This window comes from Anolis sagrei, chromosome 5, assembly GCF_037176765.1.
Source record: "Anolis sagrei isolate rAnoSag1 chromosome 5, rAnoSag1.mat, whole genome shotgun sequence".
Taxonomy (NCBI): Eukaryota; Metazoa; Chordata; class Lepidosauria; order Squamata; family Dactyloidae; genus Anolis; species Anolis sagrei.
The window spans coordinates 164,848,357-164,870,110 of NC_090025.1; the positions used below are offsets into that span (position 1 = coordinate 164,848,357).

The following is a 21,754-nucleotide window of genomic DNA, read 5'->3' on the forward strand; positions in this document are numbered from 1 at the left end:
GCTACGGTAGATGCAAGCTTGATGACACATTCTCTATTCTCTGTGTCCACAGCATCATCCAAGTAGCCACATTTTGCCTTGATCAGCAGAAGTTACCAAGCTGACCTTAAAAGTGGCCCCATGCCAAGCACATTACAGTAACCTGAACCTGAAACACGACTAGTGGTGCAGAATCTGATGTCTCCAGAAAACTAACATACTAATCTACAATGGCAAAACAGAAGTCTCTGTCCAAAAGAACTGTCAAACTCTGAACATGGTTCCTTGGATGAGGTTGCACTTCCTCCTATCTGGATTTTCTGAGTTTTCCAACCAATGTGATTTTGTTTCAGTTTGTTCACCAGCATCTAACTCCAAGTAATCTCTACTTCAAACACTGAATTGGGATTTCTATGGTTTCCCTTGGACTTGGAAATGAAAATGTGTTTGTTTGTTTGTTCACAGTATTTATATTCCGCCCTTCTCACCCTGAAGGGGACTCACGGTGGATTGCAGAACATATATATGTGGCAAACATTCAATGCCATTTTATACACAAACAAGACAGACAATTATACATAGGTAGCGGTATATATATATCGGCCTTTTCCATCTTTTGCATCTTGGAGGTCTAGAGCTGGATACCACCCACATATTGGTAACATAACAGCTCAAAAACTCCTGATTTTATTTAAATGAGAAATCTTTGACATCCCAACACTATGGACTATGAAAGGCCCTGCAATCATTGGCAAAAGACTGTTGATGTTGCAGTCCAAAACATTAGGAGAGCTAAGGATTCCCTACATAATAGAAACATTAAGTAGCATGAAGTTAGAATCTTTCATCATCTCATTTACTAAAGGGTGGAGTTAAATGTTCTAATACCAATCCATAAACAGCTCACAATCTAGAACAGTATCTAAGGCCACGGAGAGGTCAAAAACCAACAATTGAGCTCTTTTAGCAAGTTACCAAAAAAACTACTGCATGGGATACCTAGGTGGCTCCATCTACTGGCAGGAAAAGCTTGTTAACTGCACAATATACCTAAACCATATTTAGAAACAGCCCTCTTTTAAATAATTAAAGATCTTTGTCTCAGTACATGTTTTGCCTCAACTCCCCATAATGCAATTATAATTATACTGCTTTGCAACTGGTCACCAAAAGGTAAACACTTTGGGTGGCAATATCTAGTAATCTTAGATCACCAGCAATCGTAGATCAGATGTCAAATGGCTCTTTAAAATGAGTTTAAAGGTCAACTTTGCAAAGGAAGCTCAGGGGAAAAAACATATTTATTTATTTAAAAAAAGAGGAGTGCAGGTTTCAGGTTAACAAGTACCGGTAATATACATATAAACACACTTCCATCTCACCGTGGGAAGCGTGTCATTGGTGTCTGTCTCAATGCCAAGAGGAGTGTTGGCATCAGGACAAGGACTGGCTTCTTCAGTTTCCTCTTCAGCTTTGCAGCTAAGCTGAGTGTACTCCAAACTTTCCTGCCAGCTGTGGGCAGGTAAGACATACATGATTAACAACCACCCCAAATTTCAAATACAGAGCACTACTGTAAGTGATATGCTTGTGGTAGGATAAAGACTCACATTAAGACACTCAACAGCAGTGACAACAACATGTAACTTTAAACCAGTATGGGAATTATGCAAACAATAGGTATATGTGGCCCAGAACCTCTCCTTTAATCTGGAAAGTAGGTGAGGATTTGAAAAAGAGAATACCACCTCCAGAAAACTCCAGGAGTTGTGATTCTGCATTGTAATGCTATCTGCCTACCTCAAAAATAAAATGTGTGACTCATTGGTAAAATTCTGGTGGCAAAATAATTCATCCCCATTGCCCAACTTACCGAAATTGCCCATGTTTAAATGATCATAGCATCACTTATGGTGAGCAACAAAACAATCTCAGCCTTTGGGTGAATGCATCTTAGAGCTATAAGAATAATGGCTAGAAGAAACAAAACTAATAACCTCTTTGTCCAGTCCTGTTGACCAAAGTAGCCTCCAAAAATGTGAGTTTATATTGCCTTTTAAGAGCTGAGAGCAAACACTACGTTAAATCCTCCAAAAGTCCTATAAGAGAAGTCAGTATTTACAGGAACGTGTTACAGAAATCTTGTTGGTACTAATCAAGTATGTGTTTTACTAATACACAGACAAAAACTGCCTGGATCCAGATCCAGATCCATTCCATGCACAGATAAAGCTATGTGTATGCCATCACTTATCTGAGGACTTCAAGGTGGTTGTAACTCTAAATAAACAGTGTAGTTTTTAATACAGCCAGTCTTCCACATTTGCTGGGGATAGGGACACAGGGTACCCATGGACATGGAAAATTTGTGAATGAAAATGCTTTTTTTTCAAATTTGAGATAACATCATCTAGGGACCCTTCCACATAGCCCTATATCCCAGAATATCAAGGCAGAAAATCCCACATTATCCGAGTGTGGACTCGGATAATTCAGTTCAAAGCAGATATTGTGGGATTGCCTGCCTTGATATACTGGGATATAGGACTGTGTGGAAGGGCCCTAGGACTCTTTAGGTTCTCCAGAGCAAGGAAGTTAAACATAGAGTTGTAATGGAAAACTTTTAAGATGCCTGGAGAGACCATATTAATCAAATCTGTGAATAATCAAATCAGCAAATGGGGAGAGCCAACTATATATTTTAGAGTCATTAAGAACTGCTGTGCAGAAAAACTTGCTGATCGGAAGGTTGGGAGTTCGAAGCCATGGGTCAGGGTGAGCTCCCACTGTTAGCCCTAGCTTCTGCCAACCCAGCAGTTCGAAAACATGTAATGTGAGTAGATCAATAGAAACTGCCTCGGCAGGAAGGTAAAAAGCGCCCATGCAACCATGTCAGCAACATGACCAGGAGAGTCTACAGACAACAGGCTCCTTGGCATGGAAAAATGGAACAAGAGCACCTCCTCATGGATAGAGTGGAGCATCGCCTCCAGATGCCGGAGACAGAAAGGGAAACTTTTGCATTTGTTTGTGTATTGTATGTCATTGTTCACTGTATAAAAGGCATTGAATGTTTGCCTATATATGTGTATAATGTAATCCGTTCTGAGTCCCCTCAGGGAGATAGAGCGGAATATAAATAAAGTGCATTATTATTATTATTATTATTATTATTATTATTATTATTATTATTTTAGCTGCTCATCAACAGTAACGATAGCAACAGCAGCCTTAAGAAAGAGACACACAAATCACCTGGTCATCATCTTCCTTGCTATGACAAGATGCATTTCTTTTCTTTTTACTGTCTAAGAATTTCTGACTTTACATATAGATATAAAATTGATGTATGCAAATTTTATGCAGAGCTCCACTCTCCTTTGCTCTCTTTTTGTTTATGGGCGTGTTTCCTCTTTTTGTGGCAATGCATAAGCAGCCCTCTCCTCCCTGCACCTAAAGACTGAAGATCTGTTGTGGGATATACATAGGTAGCAATATAAATATGAATGCACAACTCTGAGAAAGCATTCCCTTAGGAATATGCAAGATCTAATTCATTAAGCATTTTAAAACTCATTTCATATTTCTCTAACTAGGTAGCCACCCTAGCAAACAGTACAATCCGTGTATTACAATAGGATTACTAATTTATGAGATATTTATTTCAGCCTTCGTTCAAATTGCTCAGGGAGCCATGTACAGGTCACCCTTTCCCTCTTCCTGTTTTAGCCTTACAATAACTCTGTAAGGTAAACTAAGCTGAGAGTGACCCAATGAGCAGAGTGAGGACCAGAACATGGATTTCATTAACACCTTACTGGCTGGGGATGATGGGAGTTGTAGTCCACATATCTAAAGGGAGAGCCTCAGCAAAAGTAGCATTTAAATCTCACATGTATATCACTCTCACCATTTTGCTATGTATCTTCCTGATCATTCATGAAGCAGGGACTTATCCATCCCTAAATGGCTTCTGTTCCTTTGCATGATGCTCTGGGAATGTTATTTTATTAAATGAATAAATACAATCCCTTGTCTACCTCCCAGACTCATGAGCAGAGTGCTTACCTCTCAGTTGTGTCCTCGGAGCCCACGCAGACGTAGAGTTCACACTGGGGCACCAAAATGCACAGTGGGTCCCATGGGTCACAGGGACTGGACTCCTTGCTATCCGCAGCAAAGTCAAGTGTTTTCACGGCTTGTTCCTTCACTTCCTATCGGAAGAAAAGATGGTCCAATGTCACTCTACCATTTGTTTTGCAGAACTCAAGAAAGAGACTTGGTCTGTTGAGGAAAAGGCAAGAATCGACTGTGGCTACGTTCTCCTTAGCTACTTTCTCATTCTGGTTCATGAAGAGTTCAGTGCAAACTTAAAGCTTGCATATTAAGTAACACAATTTACAAAGATGCCACCTTACCTATTATAAACGTCTTGTTTGGGGAAGCAGTAGGTGTCACTCCTTTTCATTGTTATTCTGCTCCTCCGCCTAGTGCAGCAACAATATTTTTTTTCTAGATGTTACATTATCCACCGTCTTCAAAACATTTATGGGTATATATTCAAGTAAGACCAGTATCCACTAATTGCAGTGATGCAAAAGTATCTGAACACACAGAAGTTCAATGTATATATACAAATGCAAATGTCAGTAAAACATAGGATTGTGACACTAACATTAAACAGAAATAATTTGTTCTTTTCTCAGGATTTTTTTTCATCTTTTCAGAAAAGAACAAATTATTTCTGTTTAATATGAATGTAACAATCTTATGTTTCACTGACATTTGTATTTGTATGTATACATTGAACTTCTATGTGTTTAGATACTTTTGCATCACTGCAATTAATGGATACTGGCCTTTCTAGTTCCAAGGGAACCCATTTTCCTTTTCAATTTTATATATTCAAGTAATACAACCTGTCATTGGTGGTGGCCCCTTGACTATGCAAATATAGTACAGCACCAGTCTGTCCCATCAGTGGTTTCAAGATATATAGACTTTTTGTTTGCCTGTTTAACCAACCTTTGGGTTATAATCTCCATCATTACAAAAGGTTACTTATGTTTTACATGATTCTAGTCGTACTAGTAAAGTGAATTTTATAATTTTGTTCTTTATTTCCATTGTTTTTATTTGTGTTCTCCACTTTGAGGACAGATGCATCAAAAAACATGTATTATCGTTATGTGCCCTCAAATTATTTATGACTTTTGTCAACCCTGATGCGAAATTGTCATGGGTTGATTTACAGAACCATAGTCCAACACTACACTACATTGGCTCCCCCCCCCAAAAAAAAAAAAAAAAACTTTGATGTTGTGTGCCTTCAAGTTTATGGTGACTCTAAAGCTGTGGTTCCCAACCTTTTTCTGACCAGGGACCACTCACCAACATTAGTACCAAAAGGGTTACGAATCAGATTCGCTTTGGTTATTTGGAATGCTGAATCAGAAAATTGCATTGGACAGACCACATCTGCTCTAGTTTCTGATATAGAACATATGCCATCCAGTAGTTACCATGTGCTCGCCCACAGAAAACCATATTTAATAATCTAGAGCTGATGTGGTAGTAGTAATCTTTTGTGGGTAGTCAGCCTCTCCCCTCCTGACATCCCCGTTGCCTCAGCACTATCAGAGGGTTTTGAGAAACCAGTTGCTTTCATTGCCACATGGTTTTGAAGCAACAGTGTAGTAATTGTGAGGCCACAGACCACATTTTTGTTCTTGAGGACCACAGATTGGGAACAACTGCTCTAAAGCAAGCATATAACAGGTTTTCTGGGGCTGAGAGTGTGCAACTCACCCAAGGTCTCCCAATGAGTTTTCATGGTTGAGCAGGGATTCACGCCCTGATTTTCAGGATCTACAGGTTCCTAAATATATATATATTCCCTTCTGCATATGGTGAAAATTTGCCTGGAAGTCTCTTTCCAATCTCAATCATCTGAAAGTCAATTAAGCAGCATAGAATTTGGGAGTGACATCAAATTTCCTTCAAACCTCACAGTTATTGCCAGCTCGAGAATCTTGGAGTGTGGCATCCTGAACAATTCAACATTCCACAATTCTATGAACATCCATTTCTCCCTTTGTACCATTAAGCATTTCGTTTAACAATAAAGTCCAAACCTGAAGAGACCTGAACCAAAACATTGGGAAAACAAAAATAGAAATAATATGTTCTACCCATTGATCTCATATCTAGCAATCAATAGCACATGCTGCACATGGCCTTCTGCACTGGACTAATGCAACTATCTTGACCCTTGCACCTTCACAGCTAGTTCATGCATCAGAAAGAGACTGCTTGCTGATCATCTCTTGTCTTTTTGAGGGACCCCGTCTCGCTGTACAGTGATTCCCAACATATAGTGCCTTGTTTTTTTTTCCCCTCCAACAAGATCTCCTGAAGGATGAAAACTAAACCAAGACAGTCCAAACCACCAAAACATATCACAAAACTAGAATATCAGACTATCTTCACCAGACACAGGTCTTCTGTATAGTCTGTGGCTCTTAACTGGCTGTAGGGCAGTTAAGGCATCCCAAAATATTTTGTGTAACAAAGATAACTCGCAACAGGATGCTCTGTGTATGAATATGTGTTTTCAAATCATCTTTAGACTTATGGACACCCATAAATTTCATACTCCGAGGTCGTGGTGCCAGTTCTTTCATCTGAAATGACCAGGAATTTCTGGGCAGTTCCCCATCTAAGCAATAACCAAGGCTGGGCCTGCTCAGCTTCCAAGATCTGATAGGATCTAGAACCTTTAGAATATTTAGGCCCAGGCAACAGGAAGAATTTCCTGGCATTTACAACTTTTTGATATTGTAATATGCTGCTCCAGTGTGTGATGGAATCTACTTCTCCAGATGTTTGTAAGCAGAGGCTGGATGGCCATCTGTTGGGAATGCTTTGACTATATTTTCCTGCCCGGCAGGGAGTTGGACTGGATGGCCCTTGTAGTCTCTTCCAAATCCATTATTTGGTGTATCTATCTGTGGACTGCCTGGGGCAGAGCTGGAAAATGACAACATAACCCGAGCAATTCAATAAATCTCCTATTTTTGACTCTGCAACAACAGAGACTCCACTTCCAGTCCTGCAAGTGCATGGCTTAGGGCCCTTCCACACATCCATCAAAACAAAAAATCCCACAATATCTGCTATGGTAAAGTCCACACTGCCATATATTTCAGTTCAAAACAGATATTGTGGGATTTCCTGCCTTGATATTCTAGGTTATTTGGCTGTGTGGAAAGCCCTTAGAGCCTGTTTCTCAAACTGTTCTCCTCCATGTGTTTTGGACTTCAGATCCCAGAAATGCTAGCCTGCTTACCAGCTGTTAGGAATTATGGGAGATGACATCCAAAACATCTGGAGCAAAGTTTGAGAACTACTGAGTTAGAGTATTTCCACACTCCAGAACCAAAAATAGCATGAGGGAAGCAGTTTGGAGTTGTAAAGTCAAATCACAGAATGAGAAGTACTGCCTGAATTGGAAAGGGGAGCTAAGAAGAGTCAAATCAAAAGCAAATGAAACAGACCAGAAGCTTCTCTGCTGCTGGTCTACTGCTAAACTTCATCTCTGCCTGTACCTTTAAGAGCTTCCTCTCATTACAAGGAGAGTGTGGATGTATATCATCCCCCATCCCACCTCCGCCCAGTTACCTTTGCAGGTTATGATCCCGAAAGGGAGGGTCCCTGTCAGCACCTCCACGTCCCCTCCATTGTCCTGCTCAAGCTCAGGGGGGGAACGACTCTGAGCAGACAGTAGCCGAGCCAGGAGGAAACTCTAGAGGGCCAGGGCTGGGGGGAGGCCGCGGGGGGAGAGAGGGAACCTCATTACTATTTCATACTCTTAGCCTGATCTGGCCCAGCAATGAACAACACGAAACCCTTTGTGAACAGGACACCAGCTGGCACTGCCGAGGGAGGGATGGGGCTTACACCTGCCCAGCCAGGGAGAGGTGGGCAAGCCAGGTGCCAACAGGTGACTCACTCCACCCTGGCCTTTCCATCTTAATCTGCATAAAAGAGGAAGGCTCACAAAAAGCCAAAAAGACAGGGAGGGAAGGAGTTGCAATGCCAATGATATTTGTATCCTAAGGGTGCATAAACACAGATAGTATAAAACAGGCATGGGCAAACTTAGGCCCTTCAGGTGTTTTGGACTTCAACTCCCAAAACTCCTAACAGCCTACCAGCTGTTAGGAAATGTGGGGGTTAAAGTCCAAAATACCTGAAGAGCTAAAGTTTGCCCATGCCTGATATAGAACCATAGAAGAGACCCCCATGAGCTATCCAGTCCAACCCCATTCTGGAATACAGGAACATGTAATCAAAGCACTCCCAACAGATGGTCATTCAGCTTCTGCTTAAAATCCCCGAGAGAAGGAGACCCCACCACATTCCGACTTGAACAGCTTGGCCTGTCAGGAAGATGGAGTCTCTTTTCCTGCAGCCGGAATCCGTTGCTCTGTGTCCAAGTCTCTAGAGTAGGAAAAACCAAGCTTGCCCCCTCCTCAATGTGACATCCTTTCAAATATTTCAACACCATGTCCCTTCTCAATCTTCTTTTCATCAAGCTAAACATACCCAGCTCCATAAGCTGTTCCTCAAAAGGCTTGGTTTTCAGAACTTTGATCATTTTGGTTGCCCTTCTCTAAGCAAGTTCGAGCTTATCAATATACTCCTTGATCATGGTGCCCTGAATTGGATGCAGTACTCCAGGTAATGTTCCTGGTTCTGAAAAATGTAAATAATAACAACTTTATTTATGCCACCATCTTCCAGAATGACTTGGGGCAGCTTACAGAAGCACACACAAATGGCATAACACATAAAAATAGACGTAAAATTAGAATAGAGTGATGCTTTCACTTCCCACAATCATGATACAATAATCCTATTGATTTAGCCTAGAATCACGTTGGCTTTTCTAGCTACCACATCACATTGCTGATTCATGTTCAGCTTGTGGTTTACTAAGACTCCTAAATCTCTTTCACGTGGATTGTTGTCGAGTCAGATGCTGCCCATACTATATCTGTACATTTCATTTTTCTGTCTAAGTGTAGTATCTTACACCTAAGTGTAGTAGCATTAAATGCACTGTTTCTCACAGCAGCATTCACAAGTTGTGTTTATTTCTTTATTGCCCTCCGGCTTCCCACCCAAAAGAACACAAAAACCAACTAGCAGGAACAAAACACAGATTTGGGGGGGGGGGGGGGGACCTCTTGATTAAAAACACCTTGAAAACAAAACCATTAAAAAAACAGAATGGTAAAAGGCAGAACTGGCACTCAACCAGTCAGAAAAGGGTAAACAGCTGGGCCCTCCAGGTGTTTTTGGCCTAGTACTCCCGGTTGTCCTAGCCAGTATTGGCAACAATGCAGGAGGATGGAGAATCTCAATGATCTCACCTCTGAATTACACTCCAAAGGTCTGCCTGAACAAAAAAAAAAATTTAGCATTGGACTACAATTCTGGAAAACTGAATTCAACCAAGCAAATAATACACACTTTGCCTCAGAAAACCCCATGATAGGTTCACATTAGGGTCACTGTAAGTTGGAAACAACTTAAAAGCCCACAACAAGGACAGAAACTGTAAGAATAAAGATGGAGCTAGTCTTGCTTCCTTCAGCAGGGAGTTTCAGAGTTTGAAAGCAACCATCAAAGATGGATCTACACTGTAGAATGAATGCAGTTTTGCACCACTTTAGCTGCCCTGGCTTAATACTATGGAATAATACACCAGCACTCTTTGAAAGAGAAGGCCAAAGACTGTAAAACTACAACTCCTGGGATTCTGTTGCACTGAGCAGTTAAAGTGATGTCAAACTGCATTCATTCTACAATGTAGATGCACACCAAGAAGATCCTCCCTTGCCTCCCACCAAGATGTGTATCTGACAGTGGAGGAACTAAAAAATGTGCCTCCCCTAAAAACATTAAAACGTAAGCATATGGTAGTATGGGAAATGCAGTCTTTCAAAATGCCCAACCTCTGATCATATAGGGATTTACAGGTCATAACCCTAATGTTTTTATTGTACTCAGAAACAGCAGTGTTGCAACAAAGGATATAAAATGGATTCATTTTCAAGGTTTCTGCTGCTGGTGACTCAACTCCTGGGAAATGTCTTTCTGCAAGTGGAATAAGTATCTCTTAAAGATAATTCTGAATATCCTCTCTGTTGTATGATTTCCCAGAACTGTTCATTCACTTCAACAAGAAACCTCAGTTTGTGGTGCAGATGGCGCTTCAAGCCTATTCTGAGATGTGGTGAGATAACCCAGATCACAATCAGCCCTTATAGCTTCCTGTCACAACTATAAGAAGATCCATAGTGGTCTCATAAGTAAACCCATGGGACTTAACACTATTAAAACTACCAACCCAGTTCTATTTTTCTATTTTCAGACCCCTGACACAGTGATCAAGGCTACAAACACACATAAGGTCACCTAGGAGTAAGTTCCACTGAGCTTAATCAGACTTACTCGGAGGAGACATGCAGAGCGACTTTCAGTTAGTGTAGGAAGAAACATTATTCATTCTGCAAAGACAATAATGAAACCAGCACATATGGTTTCATAATTTGCAATCATTTATTTTCTGCTCTTTTCATCAGAAACAGCTGGCTAGAGTATTATGCAATGTCTAAACATGTTTTAATATTTAATGTTTTAATTTACAAATGGCTGAATTACTTTTTAATCTTATACTATTATTCTGATTTTTATATTGTTGTTAGCCACCCTATGTGCCATTATTGGGGGAAAGGCAGGATATAAATAAAACAACAACATCACGATGTTGATGATGATGATGTAACATCATTGCAAGATGGCCATTCCAGCCTTTAAAAAAAAAAAAAGAACGACATTGTGAAAGTATGCTTTGGATTGCAACATCCATAATCCTCCACCACCATAATCACTGCCCATATGGATGAGTGGCTGACTCTGGTATTTGTAGTCATCATTATGTTTTGCATGTAAAACATCCCTGGTTCAATCTCTAACATTTCAAGGTAGGGAAGAGACTACTGCCACCTGAAACTATGGAGAGCTGTTGCTACTCAGTGTGCTTCACAATAGTAAGCAAAGGACGGACTTGCTCTAAGGCAGTGGTTCTCAACGTGCGAGTCCCCAGATGTTTTGGCCTTCAACTCCCAGAAATCCTAACAGCTGGTAAGCTGGCTGGGATTTCTGGGAGTTGTAGGCCAAAACACTTGGGGACCCACAGGTTGAGAACCACTGCTCTAAGGCAATCTGCTGTGTCTCAACAACTGCTGGATTTGGGTAGTATATGTGGAGCAGAGATAATAAACCACAATGCAATCCAATAGGATGAAACAGTTAATGTGTTGGGTTCCCACATGGACTATCTAAGTTCTAGTCCATGCATTGATGAAACTCACTTTGTGCCAGTCACTTTCTCTCATTCTCTTTCAGTCTGATCTAAGTCACAAGATTGTTGTAAGGACATAATGGGAATGGTGGAGGGGAGTCATATATACCACTTTTAGCTCATTGAAAGACAAATGGGACATAAACATATAATTAAATAAACATTAAAACGCAAAATGGCAGTGTTAAATAGAGAAGGTTCATTCAGTTCATAGTTTCTCAAATTCTGCTCCTCCAGGTGTTTTGGACTTCAGCTCCCAGAAATCTCAGCTGTTAGGAATTGTGGGAGATGAAGTTCAAAAACACCTGCTCCAGCTGAATAGTTACCTCTCATGCTGATGTTAAAGACATAGCAACTTTAGCCCATTCCAAAATGAGACAGCTACTCCACAAAGCAGCTATCAAGGCTCCATTTAAAACATTTTGCACCTCCTCCTAGAACCCCAAATGTTTTATTAGCAGAATATCTATGGTCCCCATGATGTCTTTCAAAGTCAATGTTAGTGGACTTTGGAAGTTTGAGGAATTTCTCTTCCTCTCTCCTTTCCCAATCATTCTCATCGTCCCAATTTTTCTATGACTAAATGGAAGCCGCTTGTACAAAGCGTTTATGTCCCCTGATCTCCAAAGGATGGCCTAAAATAGGAAGTTGCCATTAGTCCTTGTTTGCTGGACTAGAAAATGGAAATTGTGGGGGAAAGGCCACGCTCTTTGTGTCAGGTATGCTTCAAAATAGAAATGAGTTTCCTGACTATGACACAAAGGTCTCTGAGAAGAAAAGAAAAAAGTCAGCAGGTACAATCTGTCACCTCCCAGGTCTTCAGAGTGAGAGAAGCTGACTCATGGCAATCTCTACTTCTACACAAATTTCATTTTTTTTAAAAAAGTGTCCTGCTGTTAGAAGTGCAACTTGGTCCTTCCTCAAGTATGGCAGTCCTACCCAACCAGGTAGCTTCTAGATACAGCCATCATCTTCCAACCAGCACAACTACTGAGGTTCAAGAAAACAACTGTCAAATTCACTGCGCTGAGTACAGAAGCTAATGCAATTGATTTGGGGTCAGATACCAAGTACAAGCTTAGCCAGCAATTCCAGTTGGAGGACTGGAAGTAATTAGTATAAGATGAGGCCCAGTTGTCTGTTGATGAGAAAAATTAAAACCAATTATAGTAGGGCAGGGAAACAATGAGGAAGTTGAAAATAGCTTGCTTAGTTGGTTGATGCCTTCAAGTTCTTTCTGCTTTATGACAACTCTAAGATAATCCTTGGTGAGATTTCTGCAGATGAGCTTCTCATTGCCATATTCATGAAATGGCCAGGGAGTATAATATTGAAGAGGACACCTGACACCCAGGATTTTGATCTGTGCTGCTCTCACCATTGCATTCGACAGTCCTAAACATTTCCTACTAGTGCCAATTCCATTCTCTCTGCAACCTGAGGCAAAGGAGAAGATGGCACACTATTTCACAGAATTCTGACTGATAGCTACCTCTTGCTTCTGTAGCTGAAGACAGCAAGTTAGTTCAGAAGGCACACGGCAGGCTGCCCAACACATTAACAACACGCACCTCAGTCCTCCAACAGAAAAGAACTGTCTGAAAAGAACCGTCCATGGAGCACTGCTCCTGTCCCATCCTCTGGCTTCTACCACTGGATGTGGCAGCCTCATATAGCCAGCTCTAGGACTCTGCGTTATCAAACTTCCAAATTCCTTGGGGGATCCACAATTGATGACTTTAACCAGTGCACACCCCCCTAAAACCATTTACAATGTGCCCCCCCCAAGACCATTTGTGTAGGCTCCTTCAAAACATCTCTGCCAATTTTGGAGGGTCAAAGGGGTCAATTTTCTAAAGTATTTCATTGTTGTAGTTGCTACTGTTTCTACTCCAGGAGTGGCAATTCTGTACTCCAAGGGCAGATCTCCGTGTACTTTGTTAGGTCCCAAAAGATATGAGAGCAAGATGTCCAACCAATTCTTCCTTTCCCTCATTCTCAGGGTCATGATGTATTGCAGAAAATGGCTCTTGAATATCTCCACACTTGTTTGCCATAACAATTAGAAATATGGCACCAATCAGGTATCTGTGAGGAAATTGTTCCAAGATGCCCCTGATAGTTTGGATAACTGAAAACCTATTTTTGACCACACTTTGGCATGCAATAGAAGCACACTGGAGGACTGACAAAGACACACAGGCATTACCAGGGTTAACATTTTTGGAGCCTGGGAAAGTGAAAATCCTGGATATTGAATCCATAGATAAAAAGTGTACTGTCTCAGCTATACTCTCCTCTACTTGGAAATGCTCGCTTGTGCTTCCTGTAGAAACAGTACCACGGAACAGGTTGCCCCTCATGAAATACTCATAGCAATGCCACTCACATGCATATCCAATGTAAGCTCACCTGGTTACCACACTGGTGCGCAGCGACTGTTCGGAAACAGTTCTGGCAGCGGCTCTTGGCAAACACATTGGCCTCGAACTTCTCACAAGTAACGGGTTCTGCCATTTCTGACATGGTCCATGCAGGGGAGGAAAGATCCTTTAGGCATGCGGGAGAGCAAGGGTTCATGGGCTTTGAGGGGAGAGGGATGGCTGTGAAAGGATCACAAGAGGAGACACATCAGCACCTTCTGTTTCCTCCAACCTTATCAAAGAAAAAATGTTTCACACACAGCTTGGTGTTCATTGGCAACAGCAGCAGGAAATGATCTTCAATCACGTCAGAGCCAAAATCTTCAAACAGTAGTATGGGAATGTGTAAGCCAAACATGAGAACGTTTTTGTCCATATGAGCGCTGTACATTTTTATTACCATACTAGCTGTGCCCTGCCACGCGTTGCTGTGGCCTATAGTAAAACTTATCAAAGTTGAGGTAGATATCTGGACTATTATGAAAGAGAGGTCCCTACCTATTCCTTCCCCCTTTTCCTCCCCCTTTCTCTCCTTTCTTCCTTCTCTACCTCTTTCTTTATTTCCTTCTTTCACTACTTGGTTTCATCCTTCTCTCTTTCCTTCATTCCCTCCCCCTTTCTTCCTTTGCCTTTCTTCCCTCCCTGTTAGCTTCCTTCTTTCACTTTTTATTTCCTTTTATTTTACCACCAACATAACAATAACAGTAATGCAATGCATTGCCTCTGGGACCTGACACCTCTCCCATTCCCCCTAAAAGGGTCTCATAGGAACAATAGCATAATAATAATAATAGACATAACAACCTTTACCCGCCACGTGTTGCTGTGGCCAATCTTCCCTCTTCTCTCCTTCTTTCCCTCCTTCCTTCCTTCCTTCCCTCCCATCTTTCCTTCTCCTCTTCTTTCTCTATCTCTTTCCTTCCTTCCCCCTTTTTCTTTCTTTTCTGCGGTCTCTCTTTTCTTTCCTTCCATCTTTCCTTTTCTTTCCTTTTCTTCTTCCTTCTTTCTCTAACTTTCCTTCCTTCCCCCTTTTTCTTTACCTCCCTTTCTCTTTCTTCCTTCTTTCCTTCCTTCCTGTCTTTCCTAGATTTTGACAGGGTGGAAAGGGGCAGGGTGTGGTTTGGAGGTGGCGTGAAGTAAAAGGAGGTAAGATTGGGGCAGGGGAGTGATGGAGCGTGGGGTTGCGTGTGTGTATGCGGCGGCGGGGGGAGTGATGGAGTGTGGGGTTGCGTGTGCGGCGGCGGGGGGGAGTGGGGTTGCGTGTGTGTGTGCGGCGGCGGGGGGAGTGATGGAGTGTGGGGTTGTGTGTGTGTGTGCGGCAGGGTGTGTGTGTGTGCGGGAAGCGGCGCGGCGGGGCTTGGAGTGGGCATGGTTTCCACAGAGGGAACATTGGCCGGAAGGCCATGTGCGCGCACCAGGGAACTTGCGGCTGGGCGCCAATGCGCATGCTCAGTTGTTTTGCCATTTTGTGAGTGTGTTGTTGTGTTGTTTTTCATTTTGAGTAGATATGTTTGTACCTTGTGGGTTGTGTTATGGGCATGGGAATTTTGGTTAAGTTTCGTTGGGGGATTTTTGAGTTTTGTTGTTTTGCCGTTTTGTGAGTGTGTTGTTGTGTTGTTTTTCATTTTGAGTAGATATGTTTGTACCTTGTGGGTTGTGTTATGGGCATGGGAATTTTGGTTAAGTTTTGTTGGGGTTTTTTTGAGTTTTGTTCTTTGGCCATTTTGTGAGTGTGTTGTTGTGTTGTTTTTCATTTTGAGTAGATATGTTTGTACCTTGTGGGTTGTGTTATGGGCACGGGAATTTTGGTTAAGTTTCGTTGGGGGATTTTTGAGTTTTGTTGTTTTGCCGTTTTGTGAGTGTGTTGTTGTGTTGTTTTTCATTTTGAGTAGATATGTTTGTACCTTGTGGATTGTGTTATGGGCATGGGAATTTTGGTTAAGTTTCGTTGGGGGGTTTTTGAGTTTTGTTTCCTCGTTGGATGCCCCTAACAAATTTATATATATAGATGGGATGCTTCAATTGAACCAGGATGGTGTAATGAAAATATGCTGGGCTACACACCTGTGTTACTGCCATAACATCTGGAAGGCACCAGGCTGGTTAAGGCTATGTCAAAGTAAGCCACAGTTCAAATCCTATGCAGCCACGACACTTGACTTGGCTGGGCACTGGGTGCATCTACACTGTAGAATTAATGCAGTTTAACAACATTTTAACTGTCATGGTTCAATGCTATGGAACCCTGGGGTCTGTTGTTTTGTGAGACATCAGCACTTTTTGACATAGGAGACTAAAGACCTTGTAAAACTAAATCTCCCAGAGTTTCAGAGTATTAAGCTACAGCAGTTAAAGTGGTGTCAAACTGCATTAATTTTACAGTGCAGATATGCCCACTAACTCTCAGCCTGTCCTACCTCACAAGGTTATTGTGAGGACAAGATGAGATGGAAGGATACTGTATACCTCTTCAAGTTGCGCAGAGCAGGGGTGACAAGCAGTTGGTCCTCCAGATGTTTTGGCCAACAACCCCCAAAATCCCAAGCCAGGTGTGGCCAGTGATATAAGGCTGTGGGAGTGGTACTCTAAAACATCTGGAATGCTACTTTATTACTGCTGGGAACAAGTGAAATAGATTAAGGACCATGCTAAATGTATTTAAATCTAGGAAAACAAAAAATCCTCATGTGGGTGCTCACAGCTTCCATCGTACCTGTTTGGGCCCCAAGTAGCAGTCTAAATATCTTCACCCCTCCTAAAACCACAAGCATCTGCATTTGAGAGGTTGATGAGGCTATGACCTTTGCGTGGCAAAGATTTTTGGTTTTTGTCTGACTACAACTCCCTAATCCCCCAACAGCAGGGATATGGAGAGTCCACAATATTAACTTTTGTAAGATCTTTAGGCTCTAGAGCAGAGGTGGCCAAAAAAAGGAGACAATAATCCACAGGAGGCCACAACTTCCTTTCTGGTGGGTGTCCTTGGCTTTTGCCCAATCTCATTTTGATCCAGGGAGGCTCTTCTGCATATTAAGGATCATGCTCATTATGTGTTGACATAATCTACTATAGATTTGGAAGTTTTAGGAATGCATCACTGGAGCACAGAGGGTTGTTTCCTTAAAACCAGGTTTCCCTTGACCCAACTAATTTGGTATTTTGAATGACAACTGATACCTGATATTTGCATCCAAACTCTGTTGAGGAGAAACCTTCAGTTTGCATTATGCTTGTTTAAAAGAGGCAATCCATACTCAATGCTTTTATTTGGCAGGGAACAGGCCTTATTAACCCTCTACCCTTTCACTTTTTCAGCTGCTTTTAAAATGCCCCATTTTCTCTCTCCACCTGTGACCTTCCCCTTTTATGATTTGCTTATTTCACCTGCTGCAAAGTAAAAGCAAAGTGAAAAAGTAGCTTGCACTCAGTTAACTCAGCAAAGTGAATAAAAATCATATTCTTTAGCACTTCAAACTATAGGAGTATGGGTTGCTGTGAGTTTTCTGGGCTGTAGAGCCATATTCCAGAAGCATTCTCTCCTGATGTTTCACCCACATCTATGGCAAGCATCCTCAGAGGTTGTGAGATCTGTTGGAAACTAAGCAAGTGAGTTTTATGTATCTGTGGAATGTCCAGAGTGGGAGAAAGAACTCTTTGTCTGTTTGAGGCAAGTGTGAATTTTGCAAACGGCCACCTTGATTAGCATTGAAGCTTCAGAGCCTTGCTGCTTCCTGCCTGGGTGAAACCATTGTTGGGGGGTGTTAGCTGCCCCAGATGGTTTCCTGTCTGGAATTCCCCCTTTTTTGCATATTGTTCTTTATTTAGTGTCCTGATTTTAGAGGTTTTTTTTAAAATACTGGTAGCCAGATTTTGTTCATTTTCATGGTTTCCTCCTTTCTGTTGAAATTGTCCACACGATTGTGGATTTCAGGTGTTTCTCTGTGTAGCCCAACACATATAGGAGTATGTCTGTGTTTTCTACCCAATTAGTTCCATTGGTCGACATACCCAAACTATTTTCATCTATCTGGAGTATGGAGAAGTGACATCACACCCAGAATCCTGTAATTTTTTCCCAGACTCTGTGTATCTTTATTAAAAGGTAAAGGTTTCCCCTGACATTAAGTCAAGTCATGTCTGACTTCTGGAGAGTGGTGCTTATCTCCATTTCTAAGACATAGACACCTCCAAGGTCATGTGATAAGCATGATTGCATGGAGCGCCATTACCTTGCAGCAGAAGCCATACCTATTGATCCACTCACATTTGCATGTTTTCGAACTGCTAGGTTGGCAGAAGCTGGGACTAACAGTGGAAGCTCACCCTGATCCTCAGATCTGAACCACCAATCTTTTGGTCAGCAAGTTCAGCAGCTCAGCGGATTAACCCGCTGTGCTACCAGGGGGACTTGCATCTTTATTAGGTCATCCTTTTAAATTAGTGCTGCCTTCCCAAACATGAAAGTCTTCACCTAAGTTGATAAACTGAAAGCATCCCTTCATCACATCTATGAGGCAGGTTCATTCTCATTTCCATTTTACAGATATTGAGGAATGGAAAGACTTACTAAGATCATGCAAGAGGAAAAGGTTTAAAAGGGAGAAGAACATTTATTTAAAACTAGCCATGCATTGCTGTGGCCCAGTCTGTGTATATGTGTTTTGTGTGTATATATGCATATATGTGTGTGTATATATTTGTGCATATGTGGCTTTGTGCATGTGTTGTAATGCATTTCTTGTTTTTGGCTTTTTTAAGTCTCTTCTGCTGTGTTTTTAAGTGTTTTTATGAGTGATGGTCACTAATTGGCCTGATAGGTATATTGTGTCCAAATTTGGTGTCAATTGGTCCAGTGGTTTTTGAGTTCTGTTAATCCCACAAATGAACATTACATTTTTATTTATATACTAACCATCTCCTGCCACACGTTGCTGTGGCCCAGTCTGTGTAGATGTGTTTTGTGTGTATATATATAATTGTGTATATACGTGGTTTTGTGCATGCATTGTGATGTATTCTTTTGTTTTTTGGCTTTTTAGGTCTCTTCTGCTATGTTTTTCAGTGTTTTTATGAGTGATGATCACTTGTTAGCCTAATAGGTGTATTGTGTCCAAATTTGGTGTCAATTTGTCCAGCGGTTTTTGAGTTCTGTTAATCCCACAAACGAACATTACATTTTTATTTATATAGAAGAAGCACATGCTGGGTGCAACTGGGCTAATTTTAACAGCAATCAATGCATGTTTCCATACAAATACGGCCTGGATTCATCACCATGCAAAGCAAACTATTGCTACACTTAACCTAATTATGCTCAGGAGAACATAATGAAAGATAAGCACCTCCAAAGGTGATGGCCATTAACCATTAAGCTTTTGCAATCTAGTCACTGTAGCACACCTGTAGTACCAATTTGTTTCCCTACGCTACCACCTGAGTGTGTATTTTTCTGCATTGGTTTATAGAAGATAAAACAGGCATGGGTCAACTTGGGCTTTCCAAGTGTTTTGGACTCCAACTCCCACCATTCCTAACAGCCTCAGGCCCCTTCCTTTTCCCCCTCAGCCGCTTAAGCGGCTGAGGGGGGAAAAGGAAAGGGCCTGAGGCTGTTAGGAATGGTGGGAGTTGGAGTCCAAAACACCTGGAAGGCCCAAGTTGGCCCAGGCCTGGGATAAAAGGACAACTTGTGCTCAAAGAAAATGAAAACTCTTACTTGCATGCAGTTCCTTACCCCAAAACAGCAGCTCCTCAGTTCGCACTTTGAATTAGTCTTTAGGAAAACTCTTTAAGGCACCGAACAATCGTTCTCCTTCTTAAACAGGCACTGAACCAACGCTTCCCAGCTTCTTCCTTGCATGACTTCAAAAAGGGTTGCTGTTTTTAATTACCACGCCATGCACTTAAAGGGACTGATTCAAAAGGAGCTTCCAGTTGTGTCAAAACATTTTGCAACTACCCTCAAATAAAAGCCCTTTTTATGGTATCACCTGGGAAAAGAGGGGAAAAAAACTAAAGAAACCTTGGACTATCTCCCTGCAAAACTGAAAAAAAGAGAGGAAAAATTGAACTGTTTTCATATTGACATAATGGCAAGACACACAATAATAATAATAATAATAATAATAATATAACAAATAATAATAATAATAATAACAAATAATAAGAAGTGTCTGACATGTGATCCAATACAATAGTCAGCAGAGTGTCTGCTGTGGATTCATCTTGTTGTGTTTCTAATAATAATAATAATAATAATAATAATAATAATCTTTATTTATACCCCACCACCATCTCCCCGAAGCGAGGCCAAGCCCAAAACATACAGTGCAGCAAAGTAACATACAAAACAGAAAAGTTACATCTCAACAAAATATATAAAATAAGCAATATAAAATAACATAAGGAAAGTTGAACACAAAGGACGGGCCGAATGCACAAGATAAAATGATTAAACCCTGGATAAGATAGGAATAGAGTGTATTTGTAAGGGAGGAGCCAAGGAGGAGGAACAGTGCAGTTAGGCTGTAGAATTAATCCAGTTTGAAACCACTTTAACTACTATGGCTCAATGCTATTGGGAGTCCTGGGAATTGTACTTTGTGCCTCCCCGAAATATATATCCCATTGGGTTGTTTTGAGTTTTCCGGGCTGTATGGTCATGCACCGGAAGCATTCTCTCCTGACATTTCGCCTGCATCTACAGCAGGTATCCTCCGAGGCTGTAAGGTCTGAGGTTGCTCCAGAAGCATTCTCTCCTGACGTTTTGCCTGCATCTATGGCAGGCATCCTCAGAAGTTGTGAGGTCTGAGGTTGCTCCAGAAGCATTCTCTCCTGACGTTTCACCTACATCTATGGCAGGCATCCTCAGAAGTTGTGAGGTCTGAGGTTGCTCCAGAAGCATTCTCTCCTGACGTTTCGCCTACATCTATGGCAGGTATCCTCCGAGGCTGTAAGGTCTGAGGCTGCTCCAGAAGCATTCTCTCCTGACGTTTTGCCTGCATCTATGGCAGGCATCCTCAGAGGTTGTGAAGTCTGAGGTTGCTCCAGAAGCATTCTCTCCTGACGTTTCGCCTACATCTATGGCAGGCATCCTCAGAAGTTGTGAGGTCTGAAGTTGCTCCAGAAGCATTCTCTCCTGACTGGGGAATTCCAGACAAGGATCAATCAGGGCCAGCTAACCCCTCCAAAAAAGAGCATGCAGTAACCAGCCAGACTTTGAAGCTGCAAAGACATTAACTGCTAATCAAGGTAGCAAATTTGCCTCAAGCAGATAAGAGTTCTTTCTCCCACCCAACTGACTTCACAACCTCTGAGGAGGTCTGCCATAGATGCAGGCGAAACGTCAGGAGAGAATGCTTCTGGAACATGGCCATACAGCCCGGAAAACTCACAACAACCGAGTAATTCCGGCCATGAAAACCTTCCACAATACATATCCCACTACTCCACAGAGTGGAACTTTTGGCTGTTAAAAGTTGTGTTGAACCACATTAATTCTAAAGTGTATATGCACCCTCAGGTGCCTTGAAAATATCCTTTCCTGCTCAGCAACTCACCTTTCAGAACTGAGCGTCCACACCGTACAACTGGAGCGCTTCCATCGCTGTCTTCAGTCCTCGACAAAAAAAGCAATGAATACAAACTTTCCTCCAAGGGGGCGGCGGGAAGCCCCGCCCACTCTGCACCTTTTAATTGGCTGCAGGGGCCATTCTTATTTGCATGCGGCGTCCTCATTGGCTGCTTGGGAGACAGCTTGGGAGGCGAATGGAGCCTCCGGAAAGGGGGGGGGGGGTCGGGTTTGGCGCTTTGGGAGTCAGACTAGAGTTCCCTTTATTGTGCTTTGGGTCTTCTGAATGAGAAGGGAAACGAGAAAGGCACACTTAATATGACACGGCATCCGTTTCGAGACCCATGGCTT

The 21,754-nt window shown here is 41.9% G+C and overlaps 1 protein-coding gene across 5 annotated transcripts in view; it reads right to left on the reverse strand.

Annotated features, from left to right (window-relative positions):
* The window catches only part of TRIOBP (TRIO and F-actin binding protein), a 96,601-nt gene extending 75,122 nt beyond the window's left edge, over nt 1-21,479 (reverse strand). For 2 of the 5 annotated variants that reach the window (XM_067469204.1, XM_067469201.1), the window contains exons 1-5: nt 21,393-21,479; nt 19,550-19,877; nt 13,826-14,016; nt 4,048-4,193; nt 1,362-1,491 (exon numbers count right to left, since the gene is read on the reverse strand). In XM_067469204.1, coding sequence (XP_067325305.1) covers nt 1,362-1,491; nt 4,048-4,193; nt 13,826-13,993 — 444 coding nt within the window. In that variant the 5' untranslated portion in view covers nt 13,994-14,016; nt 19,550-19,877; nt 21,393-21,479. Of the gene's footprint in view, nt 1-1,361; nt 1,492-4,047; nt 4,194-13,825; nt 14,017-19,549; nt 19,878-21,392 lie in introns of those variants that run through there. The other 3 variants (XM_067469202.1, XM_067469203.1, XM_067469205.1) reach the window with 3 other exon arrangements.
* Between the last annotated feature and the right edge of the window lie 275 nt (nt 21,480-21,754).